General features: G+C 36.7%; 1 protein-coding gene across 1 annotated transcript in view; it reads right to left on the bottom strand.

The window, feature by feature from the left end:
• The window catches only part of DTNBP1 (dystrobrevin binding protein 1), a 145,901-nt gene that overhangs the window by 76,240 nt on the left and 41,786 nt on the right, over nucleotides 1–27,875 (bottom strand). The window contains exons 6-7 of the mRNA XM_054591877.1: nucleotides 23,216–23,348; nucleotides 2,196–2,218 (exon numbers count right to left, since the gene is read on the bottom strand). Of these exons, the coding sequence (XP_054447852.1) occupies nucleotides 2,196–2,218; nucleotides 23,216–23,348 (156 nt within the window). The remainder of the gene's footprint in view (nucleotides 1–2,195; nucleotides 2,219–23,215; nucleotides 23,349–27,875) is intronic.

Genomic DNA, 27,875 nt, shown 5'->3' with positions numbered 1-27,875 from the left:
ATTATCCTCTAAGTGCCATAAGGAGAAGTGCAATAAAACAAGGCATGCCTGTATTTACCCTACATGTGCTTATAATAATAGAATTCCTTCCTTATTGAAAATAAAAATTAAAACTTTAAATATCCTACCCTCTTTTTTCTATTCTCTATTTTTCAAGTGACTATCAATAAAAAGTTTAAAGGAATGCAATATCTGAGGAACAGAGAAAACCCTTCTGCTACTAGGATTAACCAAACAAGCAATAACTAGTCTCAATAATATTGCAGAGATTTACTGCATGTGACACAAATAAAAGACAAACTTGACTAATTCACTTCAATGGAAGATATAAGGGAGAATCCAGAACTTGTTGGATGATGCTGACCTATATTACTAATTTTGAAAGTTGTTAATTTTGTGTTTTTGTCCCCCAAAGTTAATTTTTCACCAACTTAGAAAAAAATCTTCCAAATAAAACTACAAATTAAATAAAACAATTGGAGAAAATAATGTCTTTTGTTTTCCTGCAATGTTATAAAGGAAAACAAACACAAAGACAATGATGTACAAAAACAAAATTGTTACAATTTGAACACATTTTTGTTCTACATAATGTCTTGGAAGAGTAGTTCCATTTCTTCTTTTATTATATGCTTTTAAAATATTAACATAACATTCAAGAGGAAAGAATTTTAATGAATATTGATAATTTAAAAAACCTTGATATGATACAATAATTGATTTACAGTTTGTTCAAACTAGAAAACTTTTAATTGTGGGTAGGTTGGATGTACTGTTAACTGTTGTACATAATAAGGAATGTATGTATAAACAAGATCTATCAGTATAAGTTGAATTATTCTATTTGGTAATATGTAACACTACCTAACCTTTTGCAAACTGCTGGTCTTTTCTCTTTGTCTGAATACTGTCATACAAAAAAAAACAAACAAACCAAAAAACACCTGAGTACTGAGATGGAAGTTGACATTTTGCGTAATCAGTGTCCCTGCCTGTCTTGTAATGTTAACTTGATTTTTTTCCTTCTCCTAATTAAGATGCCAATTGAGTAAAAGAAAGAATGAGAGGAAAAAGACCATTTTTTGAGGATTTTAAATTGCTCATAAAAAAAATGTACAAGAGTCATGGTTCACAAATTGATTAAGAATAATGATAGTCATGATAATACATTATATCACATGATCATTTAACATTCCCTCAACAAACTGGACATGAACTTAATCATGTACTATAACCACAGTCAGTTAAATCAAAATCTAGCCAATATCTGCTCAATATTAGTCATAGCAGAAATAAGCCTTTATACCTTTTATCTTAAGTGTTAGTTATTTTTGCTAGAACATCCAAACACATTACATACATAAACAAATCAACTATAAATGATATACTGGAAAATCTTTAATCATTCAGTAAATCTAAAGATCAATACTAATTTATAGGTAAATATAATTGAAATGAGTCTCTCTGAGAATAGTGATTTGCTAATGAGTAACTGAAAAACAATGAACTCGAAGGACTCTAAGCTGCTTGGAAAGTCTGTGGTTTTCCCTCTTTTTCTCTACAGTTTCTCCATGACTAGTAAGGGTCAACGACTAAGAATTCTTCAGTGCTCTAACTTCAGAAGTTTTCTAAAATTAACAAGCAATGCTGGGTGCTTTTAGTATCTCAGAATATAGCTCATCAGAGTTTCTAATTTTACAGATGGATAAACTGAGCCTGAAAAACCTAAGAGACTTATCCTAAGTTTCCCAACAGTAGCAGAGCAGGTCCCAGCACTGAACACCTCTGAGCAGGTTTAAGTAACTGAGGGGTCAACTGCAGGGACACAGCTCTGTCTTTATCACCGCACCCTATCCTGTGGTCCAGAGTTTGCACAACAGAAACCAGAATTTTTTTAAATTATGATTCTCAACAACCTCAAAGTTAGCACTGTGCCATCCTAATGTATGACTTATCGTAGTCATTAGTAGACTCTCACTTGGTACATATGTTATAGCTAAAATCTATAGCTAAATAGAGAGTATCAAAACCACTTGTGATTAAATAAAACCAACAAAACAGTACTAAGCAAACTTTTTTTGATGTAAACTGATTTAAAGAAAAAGGAATGAGTTCTTTCATCATCATTAAGAAAGAACATCTGACATCAATTAACTCTCATCTACTTTAAAGTGAAGAATTAAACACAAAATTACCTTTGAAGGTTTCAAGTTCCTTCCTGTAGAAAGAAAAAGAAAGTGTAAATTTAAAATAATCTATTCCCAATGGCAACTGCTCTTAAGATTATAATAAAAATTTATGTACCTTAAATGCCCAGAGTAATATCTCTGGATGCTCATATATCAATGCTTTACTGTAATTACCAATACAATTAACCTAAAGCTACCATTTTTAGTTTTTCTATTACTCTATTAATTGCTCAAAAAATTCTACCAAAACTTAAACTACTAAAATACTGAAACACATACAAGAAAATACAGAGCATTTTAATGCCAGTTATGAACCATCTTGTATATAATATATAATAACCAGTATAATCAGTTTATAAAAGCATCTAATCTTCCTTCCACTGGTAAATTTTAAATAATAGAGTTTTAAGATCTTTAATTAAAAATTATCCAAGACAGGGGCAATTATTTCCCCTTTCAAATAAAAGGGGAAGCACATATCAAAAGACTGAGGGCCATAGCTCATCCTGACACAGAAGAGCGAAGCTTCCAGGAAAGCCCACGGTTGGTAATTTTGTCAGTGTCAATTAAGGATGCTGAAATACACAGTTTCCTGGGGAAATGTAAAGAGAGAAAAACAGATGAACAAACATAAAATAAAACATTTTTACAAAAGAAGTCAAAGCAAGTTATTTTCAGGTTTTCCTTCATAAATTTTTAATTCTATTTTTTCTCATTATACTAATAAGAAGTAATTTTGAGGAGGTTAAGTTTACTTAGTAAAGGCTTATTATCCCACTCAAAATATGAGACATTTATCTTTTATTTGCACTCTAGATTTTACTAATATAGAGATATTTCAAATTCTCAAATCAGTATTCTACACTACTAATTACCCTCATGTTCCAAAATAGTTTACTACAATTAACAGCTGGCAGGGAGGACTGGCAAGCCGCCTACTCAAAGGCCAAACATAATGTTCTTGTAATAGCCAAGTGGAGGTTCTTAAATCAAATGGTCATCTCATTCCTCTTTTTCTAAAAATATGGACTCCTTACAATAATGCTCCAGCATCACAGTTCATTAACTAAGAAAAAGAATGCTATTTTCAATCCCATCTTTTCAAAAACATGTGCAATTGTTTCCCTTTAACTAATGGTCCAACTTAATTCTTAAAAGATTAGGTGTAAAATAAACATGCCTAAAACCTACTTTATATTCCAACAATGGGATGAAAAGCTGAAATATCTAACAGAAAGGTAACATGTATCATAAGAGAACATCTTCAAAAGATACCTTCAGTTTACTTCTTAGTAGCAATTCCCTAAGGTCCCTGATGGCTGGTAAAGATGATAGATCACTCAGGCTGATATTCTAATAAATAATTCTTTTTTCTATGATTACAATCTTTAAAGAGCCTCTGCTTTCCTTCTCTTAGAATATGCAACAGTGAGCAAAATTTCTAAAAAGCACCTCCTGTTTTAAAAAGCTAACAACTCAGAGCAATAATTTCACAGGCACTGTTCTTCCCTCACCCCCAAAAACCAACGAGCATAAAACAAAGAACCCACTGTATTGTATCAATGAGTAATTCCCAATTGTGGAGAGCTGTGTTCCATTTGAAGTCATCATGCTCACCTTTCCACCTTCTGGCTGCCTCATCAAAATCAATGGCTACTGAGAAAAGAAGAGAACCTTAGCAAAGGACTTCCTAGACACCCTCTATTTACACAAATCATTACCCACAACTGTTTGTAAAATTTACAAGAACTTCGCCAATTCCTGAAAATGAAGATTGGTTGAAGTAGTGGTGGTACAGATAATTATGGTTTAAAGTAAAAATCAGTATTATGAAATCTTTAAAGAACTGATAAAGTGGTAGCACTGAAAGCCTTGAAATTTCCTAGTATTTAGGGCAGACTCCACCATTTGGTAGAGGTAATAGGCATTTGGAAATATAGAAGAGATAAAAGAAGAGAGGAGGTGGCATGTTAAGCAGAGGTGAAAGTGAAGGTGTGGAGGCCAAACAATGCTGGTTACATTTAAGAAACAGTAGAGTATATGGAGTAGCCAAAGAACTTACATGCATGACCCCTGGACATGAACTAAGGGAGGGGCTGCTGGAGGGATTGGGGGTACCAGGTGGAAGGAGAGCAAAGGGGGAATATTGGGACAACTGTAATACCAAAATCAGTAAGATGTATTTTTAAAAGAAGAAACAGCAAATACTTTGGAGGAGCAGGCTGAATGAAGAGAAGGTCATGGGAGATAAGGTTAAAAAGGTAGAGGGTCTGACTGCCAGGCGAAAATCACCTGATTTTAGTTTTGGCAGAAGAACAACATGAGCAAAGCTGTGTTTTAGGTAGAACATGCTAGCTGTGATGGATAGATGTACTGACAAGGGAGAGAACAAAAGCAGGGAGTACTTTGGAAACTATTAGAGGAGTTTGAAGAAGAGCTAATTAGGGCCTGGCAAGAGCAACTTCAGTGGCAGTGGCAATGGAAATGAAAAGGAGGAGTCCAATTGGAAAAATGCTGTGGAGAAGACGCAACAGTCCATGGCAACTAATTACATGGGGATAAGTGGGGGAAGGAAACTACATTAACCATGGGGAGTCTGGTCTGGATCATTAGAAGGAAGGTGAATTCATGAATAATTGAAAACTTAGGAAGAAGAGTAGATTTTGGAGGCAGTGCATCGTGAGTTCATTTTGGGACTTGATGAAATAATCTGAAGGTTGGAAACCTATGGCTGGTGATGCTGAAAGACACGATTTCCATCCCTACGGTTTACTCAAGGGAGGATTTAGTTCCTACAGATTTCTACTCCCTCACTTCCTATTCAGTCTTGAACCTATTCCAGTTTGGCTTCCAGACCCAACAACTGTACAATCAAGGTCACCAACAATCATCATGTTGCCAAATGTAATGATCGCTTACTTTTCATCCTAATCCCTCAGGCAGCACATGACCCAATGGCAATTCCCTGAGTTTCCCCTGGTTTTTTCCTGGTGCCTCAGTTTTGTCTTGTTTTTTGTTAGATTCTCCATCTCTTCCAGACCACTAAATGCTGGAGCACTGCAACTTTTGTTCTGGGTCCTGTTCTCTCCTTCACTTACATTTTCTCATAAGGCAATTTCATCCTGTTAGGTAGCCACAAATACCATCTATGTGCTACTGACTTCCTGAAACATATTTTTGTCTTTATCTCTTCTTTAAGCTCCAGATTCATAGGCAACTGCCTATTTAACAGCTCTACTCAAAAGCGCAGTAGGCTTCTCAAACATCTGCAAAACAGCATATTCTTCCTCCAGCCTCCTCATCTCAATTTTGGCATTATCAAGTTCTTCAAGCTTTTGTTTATTCACCTTCCTCATTCTCCAGCTCCAAATCCATCAATAAATCCTGTCAACTCTATCTCAAGACATCCTGAGTGCATCCAATTCTCTCTATTCTCACTGTTACCCCATTTCCTTATATCGAATGTAATCTTTGAGTTCGTTCGTTCAACAAAAATTTATTGAGCTTTAGACACTAGGAATAATATAAAGAATAGCAATAGGAATAATAACTACTTTTGGGATATACACATTCCATCGCCTCAAGGAACTTCAGTGAGAAAGAGAAGTAAAACAACAATTTGAAACTGTCATAAAATAACACTTTGATAATGACATGTTGATGATTCTCTAGGGATAAAGAGAAAGAGTAAGGCTTTTTGGAGGAACAAGGATTGCACTGAGTTTTTGCAGCAAAGTAAAACTGATGATGATGAAGATGACAGGTAACATTTATTGAGAACATGGCAGATATTTTACTCCTAACCATTATGTCACACTCTCAGTTAACCAAATGAAAAAGCATAGGTAAACCAGGAGTTTTAAGTCCTAGTCATTCTTCAAATTCTATTAGAAATGGTAATGACAATAATCAGTGTGAAATGGTCTTCAAGTTCATCTTTTCCATGAAGACATGCTTGACATCCAACTGGCGATCCTACTTTATTGAAACTCATACTGCACTTTATTCTATCAGTGTTATAACACTTCATGCACTGCCTTGTAATGCAGTTATTTCGTGCAGGTGTCATCTCTACAATTATACTGCAGAGCTCCTGAAGTGCATAGGTCATTACTCATCTGCCCTGTGCATACATGTGCACAGAGTCAGACCCAAGAGACACTCAGCAAATCATGATTATCAAGTACTGTGACTGCAGAATGACTAAGAATATCTGCTTTTTCAAAGAAGCCCTTGCTGTTCCTATAGAGAATTTTATTATAAAAAACACTTGGTTGCATAGAACCTCATTTGATAACTTGTTTGCTACTTGTTTTAAAAAAAGTGTCTCTTATTTTTCAGTTTGATAGTATTTTCAGAAGATCAATTAAACAGAATGAACTGAAATGCCTTCCTTTAGATTTTCCCATATTTTAAATTTTACTCAATTCAGCAAATGGCTTTACAAAATTTAGAATAATAAACCCTAAAACTCATGCATTAAAAAAATAGCACCAGACTCAAAGTCTAATAGTATTTCTAAAGGGTGAAATTGCTTATTTAATCATTTTCTCTACAGGGGTTGAGTTATGAGGGCGGAATGAAAAAATAGTATCACATTAATAAATAAATCTATGGAATGTTACAAGAAGTGTATTAAATCTGTGTATGTATAGAAATCAACTAAATCAGACATACAGATGCGAACTTAACAAATTGGAACCACTGGATAAATATCTATATATACACAATCACATCACAGATGGAGGCACACTTTCTCTACATACTAAACTATTTCCCTAGAACAAATCCATGATAAAAAGCTAACACAATGATTCTATAGGGCAAAATGCCACATTCAAAATTCCAATAGCAAAATCAATTCTAACATTTTTCTTTTTGTTTTTTTATTGTTGTTCAGTTACAGTTGTCCCGATTTTCTCTTGTTGCTCTCCCCGGCCCCATCCAACACCTGCATGCAGACAATCCCCTCCCACTGTCCTTGTCCATGAGTCCCTTGTACACGTTCCCTCCTCTTTCCCATTATCCCCCTCCCCGCTGGTCCATGTCAGTTTGTTCTTTATTTTCATGTCTCTAGTTCTGTTTTGCTCATTTGTTTGTTTTGTTGATTAGGTTCCTCTATAAATGAGATCATATGCTATTTGTCTTTAATTGCCTCGCTTATTTCACTTAGCCTAATATTCTCCAGTTCCATCCATGCTGTCATGAAGGGTAGGAGCTTCTTTTTTCTTTCTGCTGCGTAGTATCCGTTGTGTGAAAGTACCAGTTTTTTTATCCACTCATTTACTCATTGGCACTTAGGCTGTTTCAAGCACTTGGCTATCGTGAATAATGCTGCTATGAACATAGGGGTGCATAGGTTCTTCTGAATTGGGGTTTCAGGATTTTTAGGGTATAATCCCAGCAGTGGAATTGCTGGATCAAAAGGTAGTACCATTTTTAGTTTTTTGAGGAAATCCCATACTGTTTTCTACAGTGTCTGCACCAGTCGGCATTTCCACCAACAGTGTCCTAGGGTTCCCTTTTCTCCACATCCTTGCCAGCACTTGTTTATTTGTTAATAATGACCATTCTGACCACTGTTAAGTGGCAACTCATTGTGGTTTTAATCTGCATCTCTCTAATGGCTAGTGATGTTGAGCATTTTTCCATGTGTCTGTGGGCCCTTGTATGTCCTCCTTGGACAAGTGTCTGTCCAGGTCCTTTGCCCATTTTTTAAATTGGATTATTTATCTCCATAGTGTGGAGTCATGTGAGTTCTTTATACATTTTGGAAATCAAACCATTGTCCAAGGTATCATTCATTGGCAAATATATTTTCCCATATGATGGGTTCCCATTTTATTCTGCTGATGTTTTCTGTAGACGTGCAGAAGCTTTTTAATTTGATGTGGTCCTATTTGTTTATTCTTTCCTTTCTTAACACTTGCAAATGTTTGGGAAAAAGATTCTTTTAAACTATGATCAACAATACTTTTTGTATAGAACACACTTGCAGAGCAACTCTTCATTCTGGCTAATGGACAGAATCTATCACTGTGACTACTTGTTCATAGGCACAATCTGATAAGACCTCTTTCAAAAAGACCACCTACCATTTATTATTACCAAGTCTGGTGTTTCCCAGCATTCTACAGTCATGAAAATGTGTACTTACAGGCTTGGTGGGTTTGTGGTCAACAGGATGGAAGCTGGGTTGTGGGTTGTGGGTTGGAATAGAGTTGGCCTTCAGCTAGAAGTAAATTTTCTCAAAAGTGCCTGCATCTTAAAAGTCCCTGCTGTTATTTCTTACATGGATCCTGCCCAGGAGATGTGTTATAAAACAAGACATTTAACACACATTATCTATAAAAACAAGCCTCTTGAAAAGCACCTAGTCCAATGTAAAAACTGTACTAAGTCCTTATTTATAATTCTATTAATATAACAGTTTCATACATTTATCTACTTTGGGCAAGCACAGTCTAAAAAGTAATAAGGTGATGGTATCCTAGGATCTTGGCAGTTAATGTTGAAAAGAATCTGAGTGATATGGTAACAAAGAAGATTTGGAATTCAAAAAATGATCCCCAAAAAGATAATGAAGATCTAGGAAATGGACTGGTTGGTGGCAGCAAAGATTAAATTCCCCAAAAACTTGCAATAAAATGACTTTCCTAGACCTGTTTCCCATGAAAATCTATCTGATTTAAAGGGAGAGGCAGGTGGCTGAGACACGTAGAATAAAGAAGGATGAGACAGGGATATGGAATATTTATTAGTGTTCTTACTAAATCCCACACAGTGTACAAAGCACCTTACATAATCTCCTATAATCCACAATACCCTATTGTAGGTGCCATCATCCTCGTTTAATCCATGAAGAAAACGAGGTTTGAGAATAAAAGGCCACTCAGATAATAAATGATAGGACTGGTAATAAAAGCCACACGTCTGACTCCACATGTGCACAATCTTTACCACCGAGAATGCAGCTCATGGGCCAAATGTAGCCTATCTGAATGCAAGTGTGGCCTACCTGAGATATTTTAGCCCCACCAGGAAGTTACCTAATTAGAACATCCAAGTGGCCTGAGTACCAGAGTCATGTACATAAAACTCATAGTTGTCACAAAATTCCTGGGCAACATCTGCTTCCACCCAGCTCTGTGAAACTAATTCTTTTTAGGAAACTACTGAAAGTGGAAAGCCATCATCATTGACACCCAACATGCCCTGGTAGATATCTTGTGATTTGCAAAAAGAGGTCTGTTAAGCACCTTTATTCTCAATGATGTACTGAAAAGTGTTCGGTGACTAGCCCATGGCAACTAATTGGTTACTTTTTTTATTGTAAAATTATTAAAAGAATTCTAATGCCTTTGTGTTACTAATTTTTGTGTACTAATTTTCTAGATTCAAATTTTTAATGGGTTAGCCAGCTTCTTAAAAACAAAAACAAAAAAACCAAGCACTGTATCACTCATTATTACCCAGGCAGGATTTGTTGTTTCACAGCATTCTACAGTAATGCCATGCCACCTGAAAATGTGTAGCTTTACAGGTGTGGTGTGTTTTTCATGGATAGGGTGGATGGTGGAGTAAAAAAAAATCATGCATCTCACTTCCAAATATATTCCTGATCCAGTGGCACCATTACTAAAAATCTTGCTTGCTCACTTTTTACAATTACCAGTCACAAGAGCGGAAGTAGTCAATGCACCGAGAAAAGGAAGGTCTTTTCATACTTCATAGAATCCAAACTCAGAGTACGAATAAAGGGTATGAACAGACTTTTAAGTCAGAATAACATTGGTCTGGTGTGGGCTCTGCCATTTCTTGGCTCTATGGCTCCTGGTAAATTAGTCTCCTCTTGTCTCATTTTTCTTGCTGGTAAAAAACAAAATATATATTCCCTGGCCAGGTGGCTCAGTTGGTTGGAGCAACATCTGTGCACCAAAGGGTAGCAGGTTTGATCCCTGGTCAGGGCACATAGCTGGGTAGCAGGTTTGATCTCCAGCTAGGTGTGTACAGAAGGCAACCAAACATTGTTTCTCTCTCACATCAATCTTTCTCTCTCTCTAAAATCGATAAACATATCGAGATACGTTTCTCAATAGACAGAGGGTGAGAGAGGCAATCTATCAATGTTTCCCTCTCTTTCTCCCTCCCTTTCTCTCTAAAAATGAATAATATCTCTTTAAAAAACAATATTTAAACTTTTAGTATAATGTCTGTTCACTTGAATTAAGAAATCTTTTTAAAAGTTCATTTATTAAATGCCTTTCCAGGTAGCTCAGTTGGGTGGAGCATCATCCCATGCACTGAAAGTTTTGGGGGCTCAATCCCTGGTCAGGAAACATACCTAGGTTGCAGACGTGGTCCCCTATTGGGGCATGTCCAGGAGGCAACTGATCGATGTTTCTCTCTCACATCGATGTCTCTCTCTCTCAATTCAATAAACAGATACTTGGGAGCGGATTTTTTCATAAAGTTCACTTATGAAGCAAAATAGTGTTTTAACATTCCCCGAGATAGTCCATTGTTTATTTTATAATTTTAAAGGATACTTTTCAACTTTTTAAAATCCATATACAAGCACAAAATATTGATATCAACTGATAAATTCTCAACTGAATTAATCCTAGGTAGCTATATATCAGCTTCTATTTTCTCTTCCTCAAAGAAATAATGTTATTTTATATGACAATAATGTACTTCTTTGATATTAGTATACGGATAAGAATTGGTCATAAACAAAACATGACATGCAACTTCCGGAGAGAAAGGAAAATGTTGCTTGCTCTGGGGGACAGCATCCCTCTTTGAAATCCAGTAACAAAGAGTGCATGCCCTTTGAAACAATTAAGTGCCAATTTTCTGACCCAGAACTAAAGACCAGAAATGATAGAGGGTAGCAAGGAAAAAGGTCAGATTTTATTAGCCACAGTAAAACTGGGTGAATATAACTTTGGTAGAACACAGTACCAAAGGGCAAGAGGAAGGGCCTGCCACAGAGAGGAGCAGCATCTGATTTTCCTGCCATTAATGCCAGAGCAGGTAGGGCAGACTGCTAACTATGGCTCTGCCTGTCCCACTTCTAGACTCTTTCGAGGATACCAGGAAAGAGAGAAAAGCAAAATGTCATGCCATTGGTTTAGCTATGCTCACCTGAAGGCTAAAATAACTGATTTCAAAATTCCAAAAACATCTCTGAAAAAACAGTAACCGATGAAGAAACATAAGCTCCAAAATGGTATTAGATCATATATGACACAAAATATTATTTCAAATTTAATAAACTGATTCTAAGACATTAAAAGTATTACCTACTCTGTAAATTATAATGCACAAGCTACCAACAATCTATCTTCAGAAAAAAGATTACCTTTTCTTAAAACCCAAGACACCCATAATTATGTTTTGCTGAATTTTAATAAGCCTTTCTTGAGACTGCTATATATTTAGTCTTGATAACTTTCAACTTCAAATATATTCTCTAGTTTTTATTGCCTCTATTAAAGACAAAAACCATTATGAACCCCACTATATAGAATGGCATTTACACAACTGGGAGGAAAAGAGTACGGTAAACCAATTAGAGAAACATTCATTATTTGTTTTTTAAAAGATTTTATTAATTTATTTTTAGAGAGAGGGGTAAAAAGGGAGAGAAACATCAGTATGAGAAAGAAACATCAATCGCTAGCATTTTATATGTGTTCCAACAGGGCATGAATCTGCAACCCAGACATATGCCCTGATCAGGAATCAAACTGGCAACCCTTCATTTTGTGGGACAATGCCCAATCAACAGAGCCATACCAGTCAGGGCAACATGTATTTAGTATTTTAATAGTAATATCAATAATTTTAATATTTAATGTTAAAATTACATATAATTATATACAATTATTTTATATGTATTGCATATAAATTTATATAATACATAATTATATGAAATTAATATTGATAATTTTAATATTAAGTTTTTAATACTGATAGCAAACAGATACTCGTTGTTCAAAATAAAGCTTGAAGAACTTAAATATCAGTCCTCAACTATATTTACTGTCAACCAAAGGATGTAATAATCTGTTAAGTGTTCTAGCTACATTTATTTTCATAACTACATATAAAGTCTGAAACTGTCAAGATTTATTCTCCAACAGACATTTTGGAACAAGAATTTTGTTAAGTTCAATTCCTTGCCAACTCATAAGCTTAGGTTTCACTTTGAAAGAAAATATTAGATGTGATTACACATTCATGAAACCAACAAATTCGTAGTCTTTTATCAAGAGGTCAGTGGCCTAACAAGCGTGATTCCTATATTGTAATAAATATACTTTTCTATCAACTAACCACCTGAGAACATTATAAAATCAAGCATCTAATTGGTAAAGCAGTAAAAGGAGAAAATGGAGAAGAGAAACACAAATTTGTGCTTAAAAAAAAATCTTCAATGTCTCTACTTAATTTTTTGAACTTACAGTCACAGTAACTGGTTTGAATATCCTTGTCTGCTAATTCAAACATCTGTGTCAGTTCTGAATTGGCTTTATCTCCTCAATGTTTGCCTAGTAATCTTTGATTTAATACCAGACATTTTATTTATCTTGTTGGGTGCTAGGTATTTTTGTATTCCTACAAATATTCTTAAGTTTTGTTTTAGGATAATTAAATTACTTGAGAATAATTCAAAGGATAACTTTTTTGAGGTTTGCTTTATGATTTGTTAAGCCGGTCTGGATCAAAGGCTCATTATACCCACTACTGAGGGACCTTCCTGAGTGCTCTTCCCAATGTCCTGTGATTTATATAAGGTTTTCCAGTCTGGCTGTTGGGAATAGGCACTGTGTAGGCACCAAGTACTATTAAACAGTCCTTTCAGATGTTTTCTTCCTCCTGCCTCAGAGAGCCTCACATACCTTATTATCAGTACTCTGCTGAATATTCAAGGGAAACCCTCTGCACATTTCTAGGATTCTCTCTGTATGGTTCTCTCCTCTCTGGTACTGTGTCTTGTGGCCTCTGTCTTGGTCTCCCCAGACTCTCAACTCTGTCTCTTTAACTTAGAGAGCCTCCAAGGGTCTTCCTGGGTTCCCCTCCTTCCTACACTGCAGCCATGAAACTTTATCAAGGCAGAATACTGAGATAATCACAGGGTCACTTCATTTGTGTCCTGTCTATTAAGGTTCACTTGTCTCCTTTGCTTGATGTCCAATGTCTTAGAAACTGTTATTTCAGTTATTTTTGTCTCATTTTTGGTTGTGTCAGGTGGGAGAATAAATCTAGTCCCTGCTACTCCATCCTGGGCAGACAGAGAAGTCCACTCCCTTTTTAGAGAAGCACTCCCGAAAGGAAAGTTCTCTTGATCCACTTTGCATTCAGCATCCAAATGGACCTCCACTGCAGAAACTAGTTACTGCCATTCCATCTCTCTGCTGGATGAGGTTCTTTGGAACTCCTCTTTTGGATCCAAAACCATTTCTAGCCTGCAGAATGCCATTAGTTTCTTCTGTTCCATGCAGGCCTATGTGCCACACTCCTGCTAAGCCATCCTAGCACCACCATCCCCAACTTTCTGAAATGGAGTACGCTACATGTCTAGGTTAGCTTAGTCACTTATTGAAGTTCAGGAGTTTGGCAAGCTATTCTCTAGAACACAAACTGGTCAAATACTACTCAAGATATGCCATAAGACCTCACATAAATCTGTTACATTTTTCTTTAAAAGATTTTCTATACTTAGTTTATAATCCACATGTGACCAAAAATAAAAACAAACAGAAAGAGCATAGTTCCTTAGCGTTCGCTGTAATACATAAAGCAAAAAAAAACAAAAACAAAAAAAGACTTCCTTAAATTAGACATGAGGATTAAATCTCATCAATACATGCGGTGGCCCCTACTTACAAAGTGAGTTTCTAAGATATAGCAATTAAGTTTCAAAGTCTAAGTGAATCAATGAGAATACTTCTAAAGTTTAATACACCCCTCAGCTGATTTCAAGTCCAATGAAAAGACTGTGTTACAATTATGAGTCATTTATAATTAAGCAGAACTAATAAAATCACATTTTTCAAAAAAAATTCTAATATGCTGCATACAAAAGGGAAAAAAAAGGATCCAAAAGTTTGAAAATAAGAAATATTTTCATTAAATCATATATTTATGTCTGATTTGAAATACAATAAAATTATTGTGAGAGAATTTCAATAAGCATTCTACGGAATATTATAATGATACTGGAAAGATGAAAAATTTAGAAGTCTGAGACTCTCTATTTCTTTTTAGCCCTACTTCATTCTCTTAAACTTATCCATTTTTCATGATTCAGGGTCTTTGCATCTATTGTTCCTTCTGCTTGGAACTTTATAATCCTAGATCTTTTTATGGCTGTCTTCCTGTGTAGGTCTTAGTTCTCATGTATTTTCTCCAAAGGGCCTCCCCTGCTCACCCTAGTCAAGGCAGCACCCCCGTTCCAACCGTACCACTATAACATTATCCTGCTTTATTTTCTTCAAAGCCTATATAATTATCTGAATTTACCCTTCATAAATCACACATTCATCCTTTATTTCCCCCACACCCCGTGACTAAAAATGTGAGCTGATGCCCAAATCTCAAGTCTAACTGCTAACTAGGCAAACCCATGTAAATGGTTTTTATGTTCTTCATTTTGGTTCATATTCTAAATATTAACTTTTCCTACTTGATGAAAAATGTATTTCCTATTGCACATGAAAGCTTATGCAAGGGATCCTTGAGCCAGACTTGGATGGTTAATCATCTTCTGAACTATCTGACACCTTAGCCGCTGGCATCAGTGCTTGTCTTCTGCCCTATAGCTATATTCCATCCACTATTCTATGGTTGACTTTTTATCAAGGCAATATCAACTCCTGGCCACAAAAGGTATTTGTAATAGCAGTATCACTTTATACGCACAAGAGTTTTTAGAAAAGCTATTTATAGGTGTTTCCCCTACAACTATACAGTTAATATATGTCACTGTCATTAGATAACCAGCTGAAGAAGGATGCCCTTAGTGCAGAAATGGTTTAAACTACCTATTTGAATGTTTTAAGGGTATATAGTGCTATCAGACTCTTTCCTAGGAATACACATGAAGCTGTATATTTCCCTCTTTCCACTGTGAGAATCACTGACATTATAAGTCACCATTACTGTTGGGAATGGGTCATATCCCCCCTACCAAATGTATTATAAGATATCATATCTCTGTTCAACAACTAAAGATGCACTGATATCAACATCTGGCCCCACCCTCAGGAGGCTAGCACTCTGGTACTGAAAGTTCCCATTCACCATCGTTTACTGCCCTACCTCACTCCTGGCTTGGAAGGGCTCCATTGCCCTACATGGGTCTGAAGCAACCATACCAAAATGCACATTTAAGAAAGAAGGCATCAGGCTTCCAGTCAAGATGGAGGCATAGGGAGACACATTTTGGCTACTCAGGCCACCGCAGAGAGAATTACAACTAAACCTTTAAACAAATAAACACCCAGAACTGTCAGAAAATTGAACTCTATGGAAGTCTGACAACCAAGGATCTAAAGAAGCCACATTCATCCAGGTGGGTAGGAGGGGTGGAGCAGTGAGGAGGTACAGTGTGGCATAGAAAGGCAGTGGTGGTGGCAATGGAAAAGGCAGTCCCACATTCACACGTGGAGGATAAAAATCCAGAGGGATACCTTGGGAATGAGCAATCCAAGCCCCAGGCCAGACCACAGCCTGAGGTTCCAATGCTGGGAAGATATATCCCTGTAACTTCTGGCTGTAAAAACCAGTAAGGTTTGGAGTGCTGAGACTGCTGGATTTTCAGGAGACTCCAGTTAAAGGGCCTGCGCAATCTTAGAACATATGCAGACCCACCCACTCTGGGATTTACCATCAGGGCAATAGCTGTAGGGGCACCATTCATATACGAGGAGTAGGTGAAGTGACTGGAAATGGGAAGAGTGCCAGGCAAACCTCCAGAAGTCAGACAGCAGCACTATCCCCTCTCTCTGAGCCCTCCTCTCCCACACAGAGCCACAAAGTGGGGAAATGGGTTGCTGTATCCTGGCAATTACCTAAGGCTCTGCCCCACACAATTTATAGGTGCCTTTTCTACAATAGGCCATGCTACTAAGACAGGGGTCAAAGCAGCTCTACATAATACACAGAAACAAACACAGGGAGGCTGCCAAATTGAGGAGACAAAGAAATGTGGCCCAAATGAAAGAATAGAACAACAACCCAGAAAAAGAACTAAGGGAAACAGAGATAGCCAACCCATCAGATGCAGAGTTCAAAATGCTGGTGATCAGGATGCTCAAAGAACTCCTCGAGTATAGCAACAATATAAAGGAAGAAATGAAGTTTACACTAAGTGAAATAAAGACACATCTACAGGGAACCTATAGTGGAGTGGATGAACCCGATAATCAAATCAATGATCTGGAACACAAGGAAGGGAAAAAGCATTCAACCAGAATGACAAGAAACAAGAATTCAAAAAAACAAGGATAGTATAAGAAGCCTCTGGAACATCTCCAAATGTACCAACATCCAAATCATAGGGGTGGCAGAAAGAGAAGAGCAGAGCAAAAAATGGAAAACTTATTTGAAAAAATAATAAAAGAAAATTCCCTAATTTGGTGAAGGAGACAGACATACAAATCCAGGAAGAACAGAAAGTCCCAAACAAGTTGGACCCAAAGAAAACACACCAAGAAACATCATAATTAAAATGCCAAAGGTTAAAGATAAAGAGAGAATTGTAAAAGCAGCAAGAGGAAAGCAGAGAGTTACCTAAAAAGAGTTCCCTGAAAACTGTCAGTGGATTTCTCAAAAGAAACTTTGCAGACAAGAAGAAACTGGCAAGAAGTATTCAAAGTGATGAAAATCAAGGACCTACAACCTATATTACTCTACCCAACAAAGCTATCTTTAGAAGGGAAGGGCAGATAAAGTGCTTCCCAGACAAGATAAAGCTAAAGAAATTCATCATCACCAAGCCACTATTACATGAAATGTTAAAGGAACTGACTTATGTAAGAAGAAGAAGAAGAAGAAGATAAAAAACTATGAACATTAAAAGGGCAACAAATTCACAACTTATCAACACCCAAATGTGAAAAAACAAACTAAGCAAACAACTAGAATAGGAACAGAATCACAGAATCATAGATATGGAGATCCTTTGGAGGATCATCAGCTGGGAGGGGGAAGGGGGAGAATGGGGGAAAAGGTGCAGGGATTAAAAAACATAATTGGTAGGTACAAAATAGACAGGGGGATGTTAAGAATAGAATAAAAAACGGAAAAGCCAAAGAACTTACATGGACATGAACTAAAGTGGGGATTGGGGGAGGGAAGGGGAATACTGGATGGAGGAGCACAAAGGGGGGAAAATTGGGACAACTGTAATAGCATAATCAATAAAATACATTTTTAAAAAAAATCTGGGACTTACTCACTTTGTTTCAAATCAAAAGTCAAAAGAAGACAAGTTTGGGGCGGGGGGAAGGGTGGGTGGAGAAGGTTTGAAAATTTGGCTCTGACGCTGGCCCCTAAACAACTAGATGATTTCATGTAACTCAATAGCCTCCTCAACTCCAATAATTGCTACCCTGCTCACACCACCGGTTCTTAATAGGGGCTGAATGAGAAAATGCTTTGGAGCCTATAGTAGAGACTATTCACAGTGGAAGTGTGTGAGAAATTATCCTTCATTCCCCTGTTCTCTCCATCCCCATTCAGTTGTCTGCCCAAATTTTCTGGAAAGTTAGAGTGTGTTGACGTTGTAAGTACCTCCCCTTCCCCCAGTAAACAGCCAACATTTTGTTCACAGGTTATTTTCTCAGAGCAAGAAAAGGAAAATCATTAATTTAGTTTGTAGGGCATCTTGTTAAAAATGAAGGTGGTTTATTTTTCAGAAACTCTTCTCTTGTGGATCGGATAACCAAAAAAATTAATTTTTGGTAACAAATATATATAATACCTAGTCACAGAATTTTAATATGTATTACATGCAAATTGGTTCTTCAAGCAAGTAATTTGTGAAATGCTGATCAAATTTCTTTACTACAAAAATTCTCAGAACCCTTAATACACTGACATGCACTGCCTCCATGAGGCAAATATAGGGGTACAGTGTTTCTGAAACTTAATTGATCATGGAAATGTTTTATCAGTGGCTATCTTCTTCATCTAGCATTCCACATGAAATAGTTCAGGGAATACTGCAGATAATAAAAAAAGTTTTTTAATTCAATTTTATGTTTACCAAAAATAATGCACAAACATTCCATAAGTAAATAGTACTTACATGGGTTTATTTATGATGAAGATTAGCCCTTTGCCTACATCTCTCCACCTTTTCTGTCCTTTCATAAGCAGCTACATTCAACTTTGTCAATTATTTCTTCTGGTATTTATCTCCATTATTTCTAAATAATATGCCAACACTAACATTTATTCATTTTAAAAATTCTAAATATTAGTCACGGATTTCCTGCTGTGGGAAATGAGGCTCTGCCTGCCTCTCAGTATAAACAGGCTTCCTTTCTCCCATCTTCCCAATAAGTTGTATTACAATTCTGGCTTAAATCCACATTCTACATTTAATTATTACAAAGTTATATAAATATTGTTTTAAACTGAACGATGCAGTATATTTCTTTTCTTCTAATCCTGAGTTTTCCTTAGTGTTGATAGTTGCCTTGTTTGGTTAGTTTTTAAAAAACATACCTATCACTAATTCATCATAAAACTGTCCATCAGAGCTTATAAAAGTCCTCTCAATATGGTCAAGGGTATCAGACAATCTATTAGGTTCATCTTTTTTCCCCTTTAGAAACACTGCTCATAGGATCACCAGAAGTCTCCCTGCTTTCAGTCTAACTGCTCCCTAGGACTGCTGAAATTTCTCTCCACCACCATTCTGGAAATTTGCTTTATTTCTTTTCTAAAATGGATGGGCCCTCTTAGAGCAATTCATCTTCCTTCTGTTTTCATCCTTCCTCCTTCTTGGCTTACTCCCTTGTTTGTAGAGCACATCCTCCAGAGGTTTCCTGATAAAGTGTGCACATGAACTAAATTTGAGCCCTTGTATGCCTGAAAATGACTATTTCCTCACACTTGATGAAAACTTTGCCAAGTATATATAAAGTAAAATAAAGTGAATACCATGTTCTACTTCCATTTTTGCTGAAAAGTTGAAGTTCTTTTGGTTTCTAATCTTTAATGTAAGGCCTTTCTAAAGGATTTTTTTGATCTTTATTCTTAGTGTGGTAAAATTTACAAAAATATGTATTGACAATGGATCTTTTCCGCTCATTTTTTTCAAGTACTTGGTAGGTCCTTTCACACTTTTTCATATCTTTCTGTTCTGAACAATTTTCCTATATTATCTCTTTAATAAATGTCTCTCCTCCCTTTCCTTCTGAACTCCTAGTAGTCACATATGGAACTTAAGAATTAATTATCTACTTTTCAAAATATTCTTAGCTTTTCTCAGTCTCTTTGTTCTCTTATATAAATACTTAACACTATCTTCCAATGTTCCAGTTGAAGTTTTCTCTACTTCTGCTAGCATAGATTTTATTTCTAAGAGTTCTTTCTTGCTCTCTAATTCTTCTTTTTCTATAGAATCCTCTTCATGCCTCATAAATGCAAGATGGCCTCATATATCTGAGGCTATTAATTTAAAAAATTTAAGTTTTCATTTGCTCTCCTCATAGTCTTTCATTTCTCTGAGTTTAAAAATATATATTATTATTAGTTTATTTTCTATTTATTTTGGTCCCTTTCACGTTAGGTTTCCTTAATTGGATATTCTTCTTTAGCTGTCCATTCATATTTAACAGTAAGGCACCAAAAAGTTGATTAGAAGTCATGTGTGGGTGGGGGGGGAGAGGAGGCAGTGCCCATCGTCAGAAGGTGTTAAGATGCAGACCCAGCTGTGTCATCAGACAGCTCCATAAATATCCATACCTGCAGGCCTTTTCTCTTGGACTGGTCAGTGTCTCAGAAAAGCCCTCCAAAATTCTGCGCAGGGCATGTAAGTTTGGTTGCCAGCAGTCCTGGGAGCCAGCAAAGAAAGCCAAAGAGCCCAACTGTTTGATATGTGACTTTCACTTAATTCCTCTGTTTTCAACGTAGTAGTGGCTCTACCCTCTCTCAAATGTGTCCAGACTCTTCAAGTCTGGTGCCTCCTGGATGCAACCTAACATCACTTAATGAGCTAGGGTTTGGGTTAATGATGTGGCTGAACATAGGTCAGGAGGTCTAACTTCTCCATGTATGTTCTTTCCATGTATGTACTTCCAGCACCTTTTACCTTTTAAGGCTCATGGAGCTTTTAAATCCTGAACGTTTCTGGAGTTCTGTGGGACATTTCAGCATGCTGCATGTCCTAGACCTGCTAAAGGCAAGACTGAGTCTCAGCTTAGACTGTAGTTTCCTCTGCTCTCCTAAGTAAGCTAACACTCATTGTCCATCTTCTCTATTCCAAAATGTTGACAGTATTCCCTCTTCTAGTCCTTTTGTTCTTGTGAATTATAACTTTTATTTATTTAAATATTGTAATTGCTTTGTTGATCTGGATGGATTTAGGTACTTCTCTTCTGTATTTTCTAAAGGACGTGCTTATTGATTTTGGAAAGAGGGAAAAGGAAGGAGAGAGGAGGAGAAACATTGACGAGACAGAGAAACATCAGTCACTTGCCTCTCACACATGCCCAAATGGGGACCAAACCCACAACCCAGGCATGTGCCCTGCCTGAGAATCGAACCTGTGATCTTTTGGTTTACGGGATGACACTCCAACCAACTGAGCCATGCCAGCTGGGGAATGAATTATAACTTTTAAAAAGTTCTTTATTATAATTTCAGTAAGGTTTCAGTGAAGGTAAATGACTGTGTTCAATCCACCATGTTAAATGGCAGTTTTGTATTAATCAAAATTTGGTATCCATACACTAACCTTCTCCATATTTCCAGTTTTGATACCTCGAGACTGAGTAGAAGTAACCAAGAAAGAGCTTAAAATGTAAATAAGACATCTCTGAATAGTAAATGTTCTACATGACTTATTATTTAAAATATATTTTTTGATCAATCTACATTTGATTAAATAAAACTGCTCTACTTTCTCAGTGCTGTCAACTCGAATTATTTCTACGTGTGTGTAGCTTGACTTGCTTCCAAAGGGTACCTTTGAAAAAGACACTTCATCCTTTTATGTGCTGAATAAAGCAGGCTAAGAGTTTCATAAAAATTACAGCTTATAGATGGTATTAAGCAATGTTTCATATTCAGTATTTCTACTATTTGTGAAAGAGAAGTTAACCAGAATTGAGAATTACGAGTGATTCTGTGAGCTACATGGGCCTGCTTTTATCTGGCCCTTAAAAAATAAATAAACAAACAAGCAAGCAAACAAATAAATAAATAAAGCTTGTCTCTTATCTTCCATATAACCTTGCAAAAAAGTATCATTATCTCTGTTTTAGGGATAAGAAAGCCAAAGATAGGTCATTTGCAAAAGGTCACCTAGATAGCAAGTGGCACAGAAGAAATTCAAGCTTAGATCTGCCAAGACTTTTCACAATAACCAAAATGAATTGTATTTCTGTTAATAATTTTGAATTGAATCAGTAGTAATCATTTCAGGATAAAAATATGACTTCGACTTAAATCAAAAGTTTCATATCTTACTAGATAACTGGATGCAAAATACTTTGGAATTTACTGATAATTATTTATTTTATAAAAATGCTATGAGTAAGTAATAACTCGCCAATGATGAATCCCAAGAGTCTGCATGTGAAACATTCTTCCCAGGTGATTCTTATGTCTCATTAACATTTAAGACCCATCCCTAGGGACACATGGACCTGACTGAGAATTTCAGAATACTCAGTTTTTGTCTCTACCTGCTGGCATTATTCTAGAAAACTTTATCACTGTCATCATCTACCATACCTACATTTTAGCTTCACCTTTTTTACCCCCTATGCACCAGCAACCAGCACATCCTGTCAGCTACCCTCTCCTCCTACTGTCACACTCGAGACCCAGAACTACTCAATGCAGCAATCATCTCAAAATCAAAAGTATCCTCTGCCTAACATATCCCCTTCCTCTCCCACCAAATCGGCTCTTCAGCCTCAGCCAGGCTCTAATCTCAGGACTTCCGTTTTCTCCCACCTGTCAATTGCCCTCTTTTTCCTGCTTGCCCAGATGACAGTCTCAGGCACTCTCGCCACCTGCTGTGGACCTCCCCACAAAGGTCAGAGGACCCACGCTGCACCTTCCAGCCCTGCCCAAGATGTCAGTGCACAAGATGGCGTGCCACAGTTAGTTTAGCAGGCTGCTATCCTTAGACCTCTCTTCCCTTTCCAGTTCATGCCAGCCTAGTGATGATAATCCCTATAATAATTTAACACTCACAGAGCACTTACTACATTTGATAACAATTATCTCATTTAATCCCCACAACCACTGTGAGGTGGGCACATTATTATCCTCACTATAAGCTAGAGATATTGAGGCTAAAACAGATGAAGTAAGTTTGCCTAAGGTCTCACAGAGTGTATGTGACAAGACTGAGATTCAAACCCACCCAACTCCTTTCCACAGCCTGGGCTCAAGTTCCTTTTCCTCCTGCTCTGGTAATAAAAAAGGAGGAAAAAAAAGAAAAGGGGAAAAGCAGATCAGGCATTTGCCACTTGGAGAAAACAAAGTCAAGGTAACTATGTTCTTGGAAAGTTTTGCCCACTGCTCTGTTCCCCTACACTTTTTACTTTATCCTTAGTTTTTAAAACTCATCTTCATAAAATGGCAACAGATAATGAATGGTACCAAAAAAAAAATATATATATATATATCCTGTTTTGTATTAATAAGTTCTGTTTGAACCATTTGCCTTTTATTTATGAGTCCAAACTTACAAATAACAGCATGTAAAGTACTGCAAAAAACTTTGGAATTAAAAATTAATACTGTGGCCAATTTTTCAAACTCACCTCTTATTTTTCTTGTAATTTTCCAGTTGCTGGCACTGCGTATGTTTGTGTCTTTCCAATTCACACTGTGCACATAAATCCTCCAGATTCAGCAGGTGGTTTTCTACCTCCTCAAAACTTGTTTCTAAATAAGCTGAAAGTATATAAGATCAAAAGAACAAACATCAAAAATCAGAATCCTTGACTATGGAGAAAAGAAAAAGTATCCAAAAGTTAAAAGTTTCAACTGTTGATATTGTTTTGCATTTACTTAATATTCCTTATTAAACTTTCTTGAAGCAACATAAAATAAACTGACCAACATTAAAACTTACTTCAAATTATCTTTTGTGAGTACATTTTTATATTTCAAATATTTTCAAGATGTGACTTTCCATAACACTCTATTATCCAGCACGATGAGGAAACAGTATCTTGATTAATCTAACACTGTATCATAATGACCCCATATATGACACATGAATAATCAATTTCAAATGAGAATACAGCAAAAGATAACACAAATTATATTGAACATAATTTAAAATTTTATTTATTTTTTTAAAGATATTTTTTAAAGATCTTATTTTATTTATTTAGAGAGGAGAAGGGAGAGAGAAAGAGAGGAAGAAAAACATAATATGTGGTTGCCTCTCATGCACCCCCTACTGGGGACCTGGCCCACAACCCAGTCATGTGCCCTGCCTTGCAAATCAAACCAGTGACCCTTTGGTTCACAGGCCAGCATTCAATCCACTGAGCCACACCAGCCAGGGCTAATTTAATAGTTTAGCTTTCAAGTTCCTTTAGTATTTGTTTTGTCCCAGCACATCATATACATAAATCTTCAGGCAACTGTAGAAATGTACAAATACCAAAACTTGGTAAGCATAATCAGTAGTTGGTAGGAAGACAGCTCTGTCCACCAGTCAACTAGTCTTTCACTACTCTACTTTGCCTTTAGGCCACAGAGCTTTGCAACTTTATTGGAACATGGAGGTTATCTAGTCAAACCCATCACTTAAAAGACGGAAGACCAATGCCTACAGAAATTAATTTAGTGCCTTGCCCAAGGTCACTTAGTTAGATAGAAGCAGTCAGAAATCAAAACTGAGCCCCTCCTACACGACACTACAATGATTTCCAAATGATAGGGTGCTAAGTAAACCAAGACTTCACAGTGTAGGGGTGAGGACTGGTTTTCTTAGACAACAAAAACGTTTTAAAGGTCAAAGATTTTAGAACTCAAACAGCACTGTGGCTATTTACCTAACACTCGCCACGTGTGCAGACACTGGGATACAAAGATGAAAAAGACAGCCTCCGTCTCAAAGAGCTTAAAGTAGAGGGGAGGCATATTATCAATGACAACACAGTCGGAAAGACCTAGGCATGAGGTGCTGTGGGAACTCAAGGAGCGGCAGGTATCTAACACAGATGAGGGAGGAGGAGGCAGAGGTTCAACATGAGATCCAACTCCTAAGTCTGAAAAGTCACAGCCATTCAGAGGGAAAAGGGACAGCTGTGAAGAAGCTGGCTGTACACCTTTCTAGTCTGTTTCACTTAAGTATCTGCAATACAATTACAGTGTGTCAAATTCTTCATTTATCTATTGGATTTTCATATGATTTTCTAAATTAGCTTTTGTAGCACCTAGATTACAAGCAAGCTCCTCGAATTTTAACTTGTAATTTTAGTTAGATGTGAATTCTGGCCTGTTTTTTAAATTTTTTTATTTTTTTAATCCTCACCTGAGGATATGCTTCTTGATTTTAGAGAGAGAGGAAGGGGGAGAGAGAGGTAGAGAGGTGGGGGGGGGGGTGGAAGAGGGAAATGGGGGGAGAGAGAGATCAACTGGTTGTCTCCCGTACATGCCCCAGCTGGGGCTCGGACCCACAACCTAGGTATGTGCCCTAACTGGGGACAAAGCTCCAACCAGATGAGCTTCTTTTTAATTAATCTTTGTTTGCTCAAAAGACCTATTGAATTTAGAAATATTCTCACTTTCTGATATCTTAAATTTTTAACACTACTAAATATCTATGCTTATAAAACTACCTCTTCTATTTGGTAGGGTCTAGACGCAGAGGTGTCCAACCTGTGGCCCAGGATGGCTATGAATGTGCCCAACACAAAATTGTAAATATACTTAAAACCTTTCTTTTTGGGTTTTTTTTTCCTCATTCGTTTTTGTTAGTGTATGTGTATTTAATGTGTGGCCCAAGACAACTCTTCTTCCAGTGGCCCAGAGATGCCAAAAGGTTGGACACCTCTGGTAGAGCTTAAAGACATGGATTGCGGGGGCGGGGGGGGGGATAAAATTTTACTGAAAAGCAAAATGTGATGACAAGTAGTTTAGCACTCCTCTTCAAAGACGTTATGCTGACTTTAATCATATTGATGTATCACTGTAAACCACTGGTAAGTCTGCAAACTGCTGATAATAATGTTCATAACAGTTTTGGACATATCTTCAGGAACTACACAAAACAGCTAAATATTTTATTATAGCAAGCCTTACCTGAAACAATTTGCAAAATCTACATTTTAATCTATTAAAACATGTAACTAAGATTTTTAACAATGTCATAAATGGTATGAAAGGAGTTTACAGTGGGGGGGCAAACAAAATGATGTGATTATTATACTAGTTGCTACTAAGATTTTTTTATGTTAAAATGAGAGATTTAGGCTGGAAGGTAATCCCACTCGCCCTAAGGAAGCAATATTGAGCTCATTCTGTTAAAACTAGTCTGACAGGGTGTTAAAAGATCCTAACTGACAGGTTATTGAAAAGGTTATTTCACTTTGATTAGTGATAAGAACTAGAATAATTAAATTTAGCATGGAATCCATTTAACTCTAAGCTACACAGTGCCTCCATGCTACTATCAGAACCATGCACGTTATCCTCAGCATATAGGGGATACGTTAAAATTGCAGTTTGAATCACAAGCTTGGAAACTAGATTTGTCCCCTACAGATGAGATGAGATGATACCTCATCAGTCAAAAAAGAGCTAACAATACACATCTTGCAAAGCGGTCAAAAGGGTTCAATGAGGCAAAGTGTGTAAAGTAGCTAACTTAGCATTTGGCAGTAAGTAAATAGTTAATGGCTGACTATAAAAAAAATGCAGAGAAAACTTTTTATAAAGATTAGCTAAGTTCTGTAAAAGTCATTTGAAACTAATAATTTTGAGGCCAGTTTAATCATGTGGTAAATAATGCCTATGCATCCAACACACCAAAATATCAACAAAATTTTCATTTTTTCTGGCAAACTTATATACTTGTAAATCATACTCAAGGCTATGTTATGAGACTTAACATCCCTTATCCTTAAAAGTGATGAGGGTTACATTCCAAGTCATTTTTCTCAAAAGAAAATATGTAATGGAGTCACTTATATTTGAAAATTAATATATTTTTTACCTATTTTATTTTTATTTGGACAGATGGCAATTCCCATTTAGAGTCTATCCCTGTTGATTGACCAGAGAGCTAATGAGGCCAGGAAGTCAAATACAATGATCCCTTGGCAGGCCAATTAATTTCTCCTGTTCTAGGTACAAATTGAACTTGCCAGCCTAGTTCATTTCTGTTAATAAAATGGGGACCAGGTGAAAATATATGAATGGTTTAGTACCAACCTGGAATTACTAACAAGAAAGAAACAAACCACATGTTTGTTTCCTTCTGAATAGGCCAACAGCATCATGTTCTTGTGCTGAAGAGCAAATTTAGATTTAAAATCCCTGGGACAGTCAGGGGCCATTTCATTGCTACCACCGAATTCAATTTGTGTTCTCCCCTTTAAAAAGTTTCAAAGGTTTGCAAGAACTTTAAGAATCCAGTTTAACCCCTTAACTAAGTATTCAGGGACCTGTCACCCCCTGGCCACAATCTACTTTTCCAATCTCACTACTACTTTGCTTCAGGACTCACTCCAAGAAGAGTCCTGCACGCTCCCTTCTTCCCTCCGCCTGTCCGTGAGATGCCCCTGCTTGCCTCCATTGTCGAGCTCAAGCTCCCTTTTCAGGCTCAGGTCAGTGCAATCCCTCCCTCCAGCCCTTAGAGCTCTCTTCCTCTTCTCTGCTTCCACATGGCTTTGAACCTTATATAGGCTTACATTCTGACACTATAAATTATTTGTGTACTATCATCTCTCTCAGGAATCAGAAAGGGTCTTAAGGGTAACAACTATATTTTTGCATTTTTGTAGCTCCTAATACTCAGTCTGTTGAATTCAATTAAGAATGATTTTTGGTAACAGAAAGAGTCTGTCACTCTAAAATATAAACTAAGACAGTCTAGTTTCACTTTTCTGCACACATCCGTCCAATTTCCCAATATTGTTTACTGAATAAACCATCTTTAGCCCATTGTATGTGCTTTCTTTCTCTGTCAAATATTAATTGACTATAAAAGTGTGGGTTTATTTCAGGGCTCTCTATTCTGTTCCATTGATCTATGTGTCTGTTTTTATGCCAGTACCATGCTGTTTTGATTACTATGGCCTTATAGTGTAGTTTGATATTAGGTAGTGTGACATACAAGAATTCAAAATAAAATAAAGACTTAAATATTAGACCTGAAACCATAAACATCCTAGAAGCAATATTTTTTTCTGATATATCTCCTCAGGAAAGGGAAATAAAAGGAACAAATGGGACTATATA

The sequence above is a fragment of the Pteronotus mesoamericanus genome, unplaced genomic scaffold (genome assembly GCF_021234165.1).
Source record: "Pteronotus mesoamericanus isolate MK-2021 breed Mesoamerican mustached bat unplaced genomic scaffold, CSHL_Meso_final scaffold_31, whole genome shotgun sequence".
NCBI classification, from domain to species: domain Eukaryota; kingdom Metazoa; phylum Chordata; class Mammalia; order Chiroptera; family Mormoopidae; genus Pteronotus; species Pteronotus mesoamericanus.
Note: the sequence above shows the minus strand (reverse complement) of the source record. Positions and strands in the feature narration are given on the sequence as shown.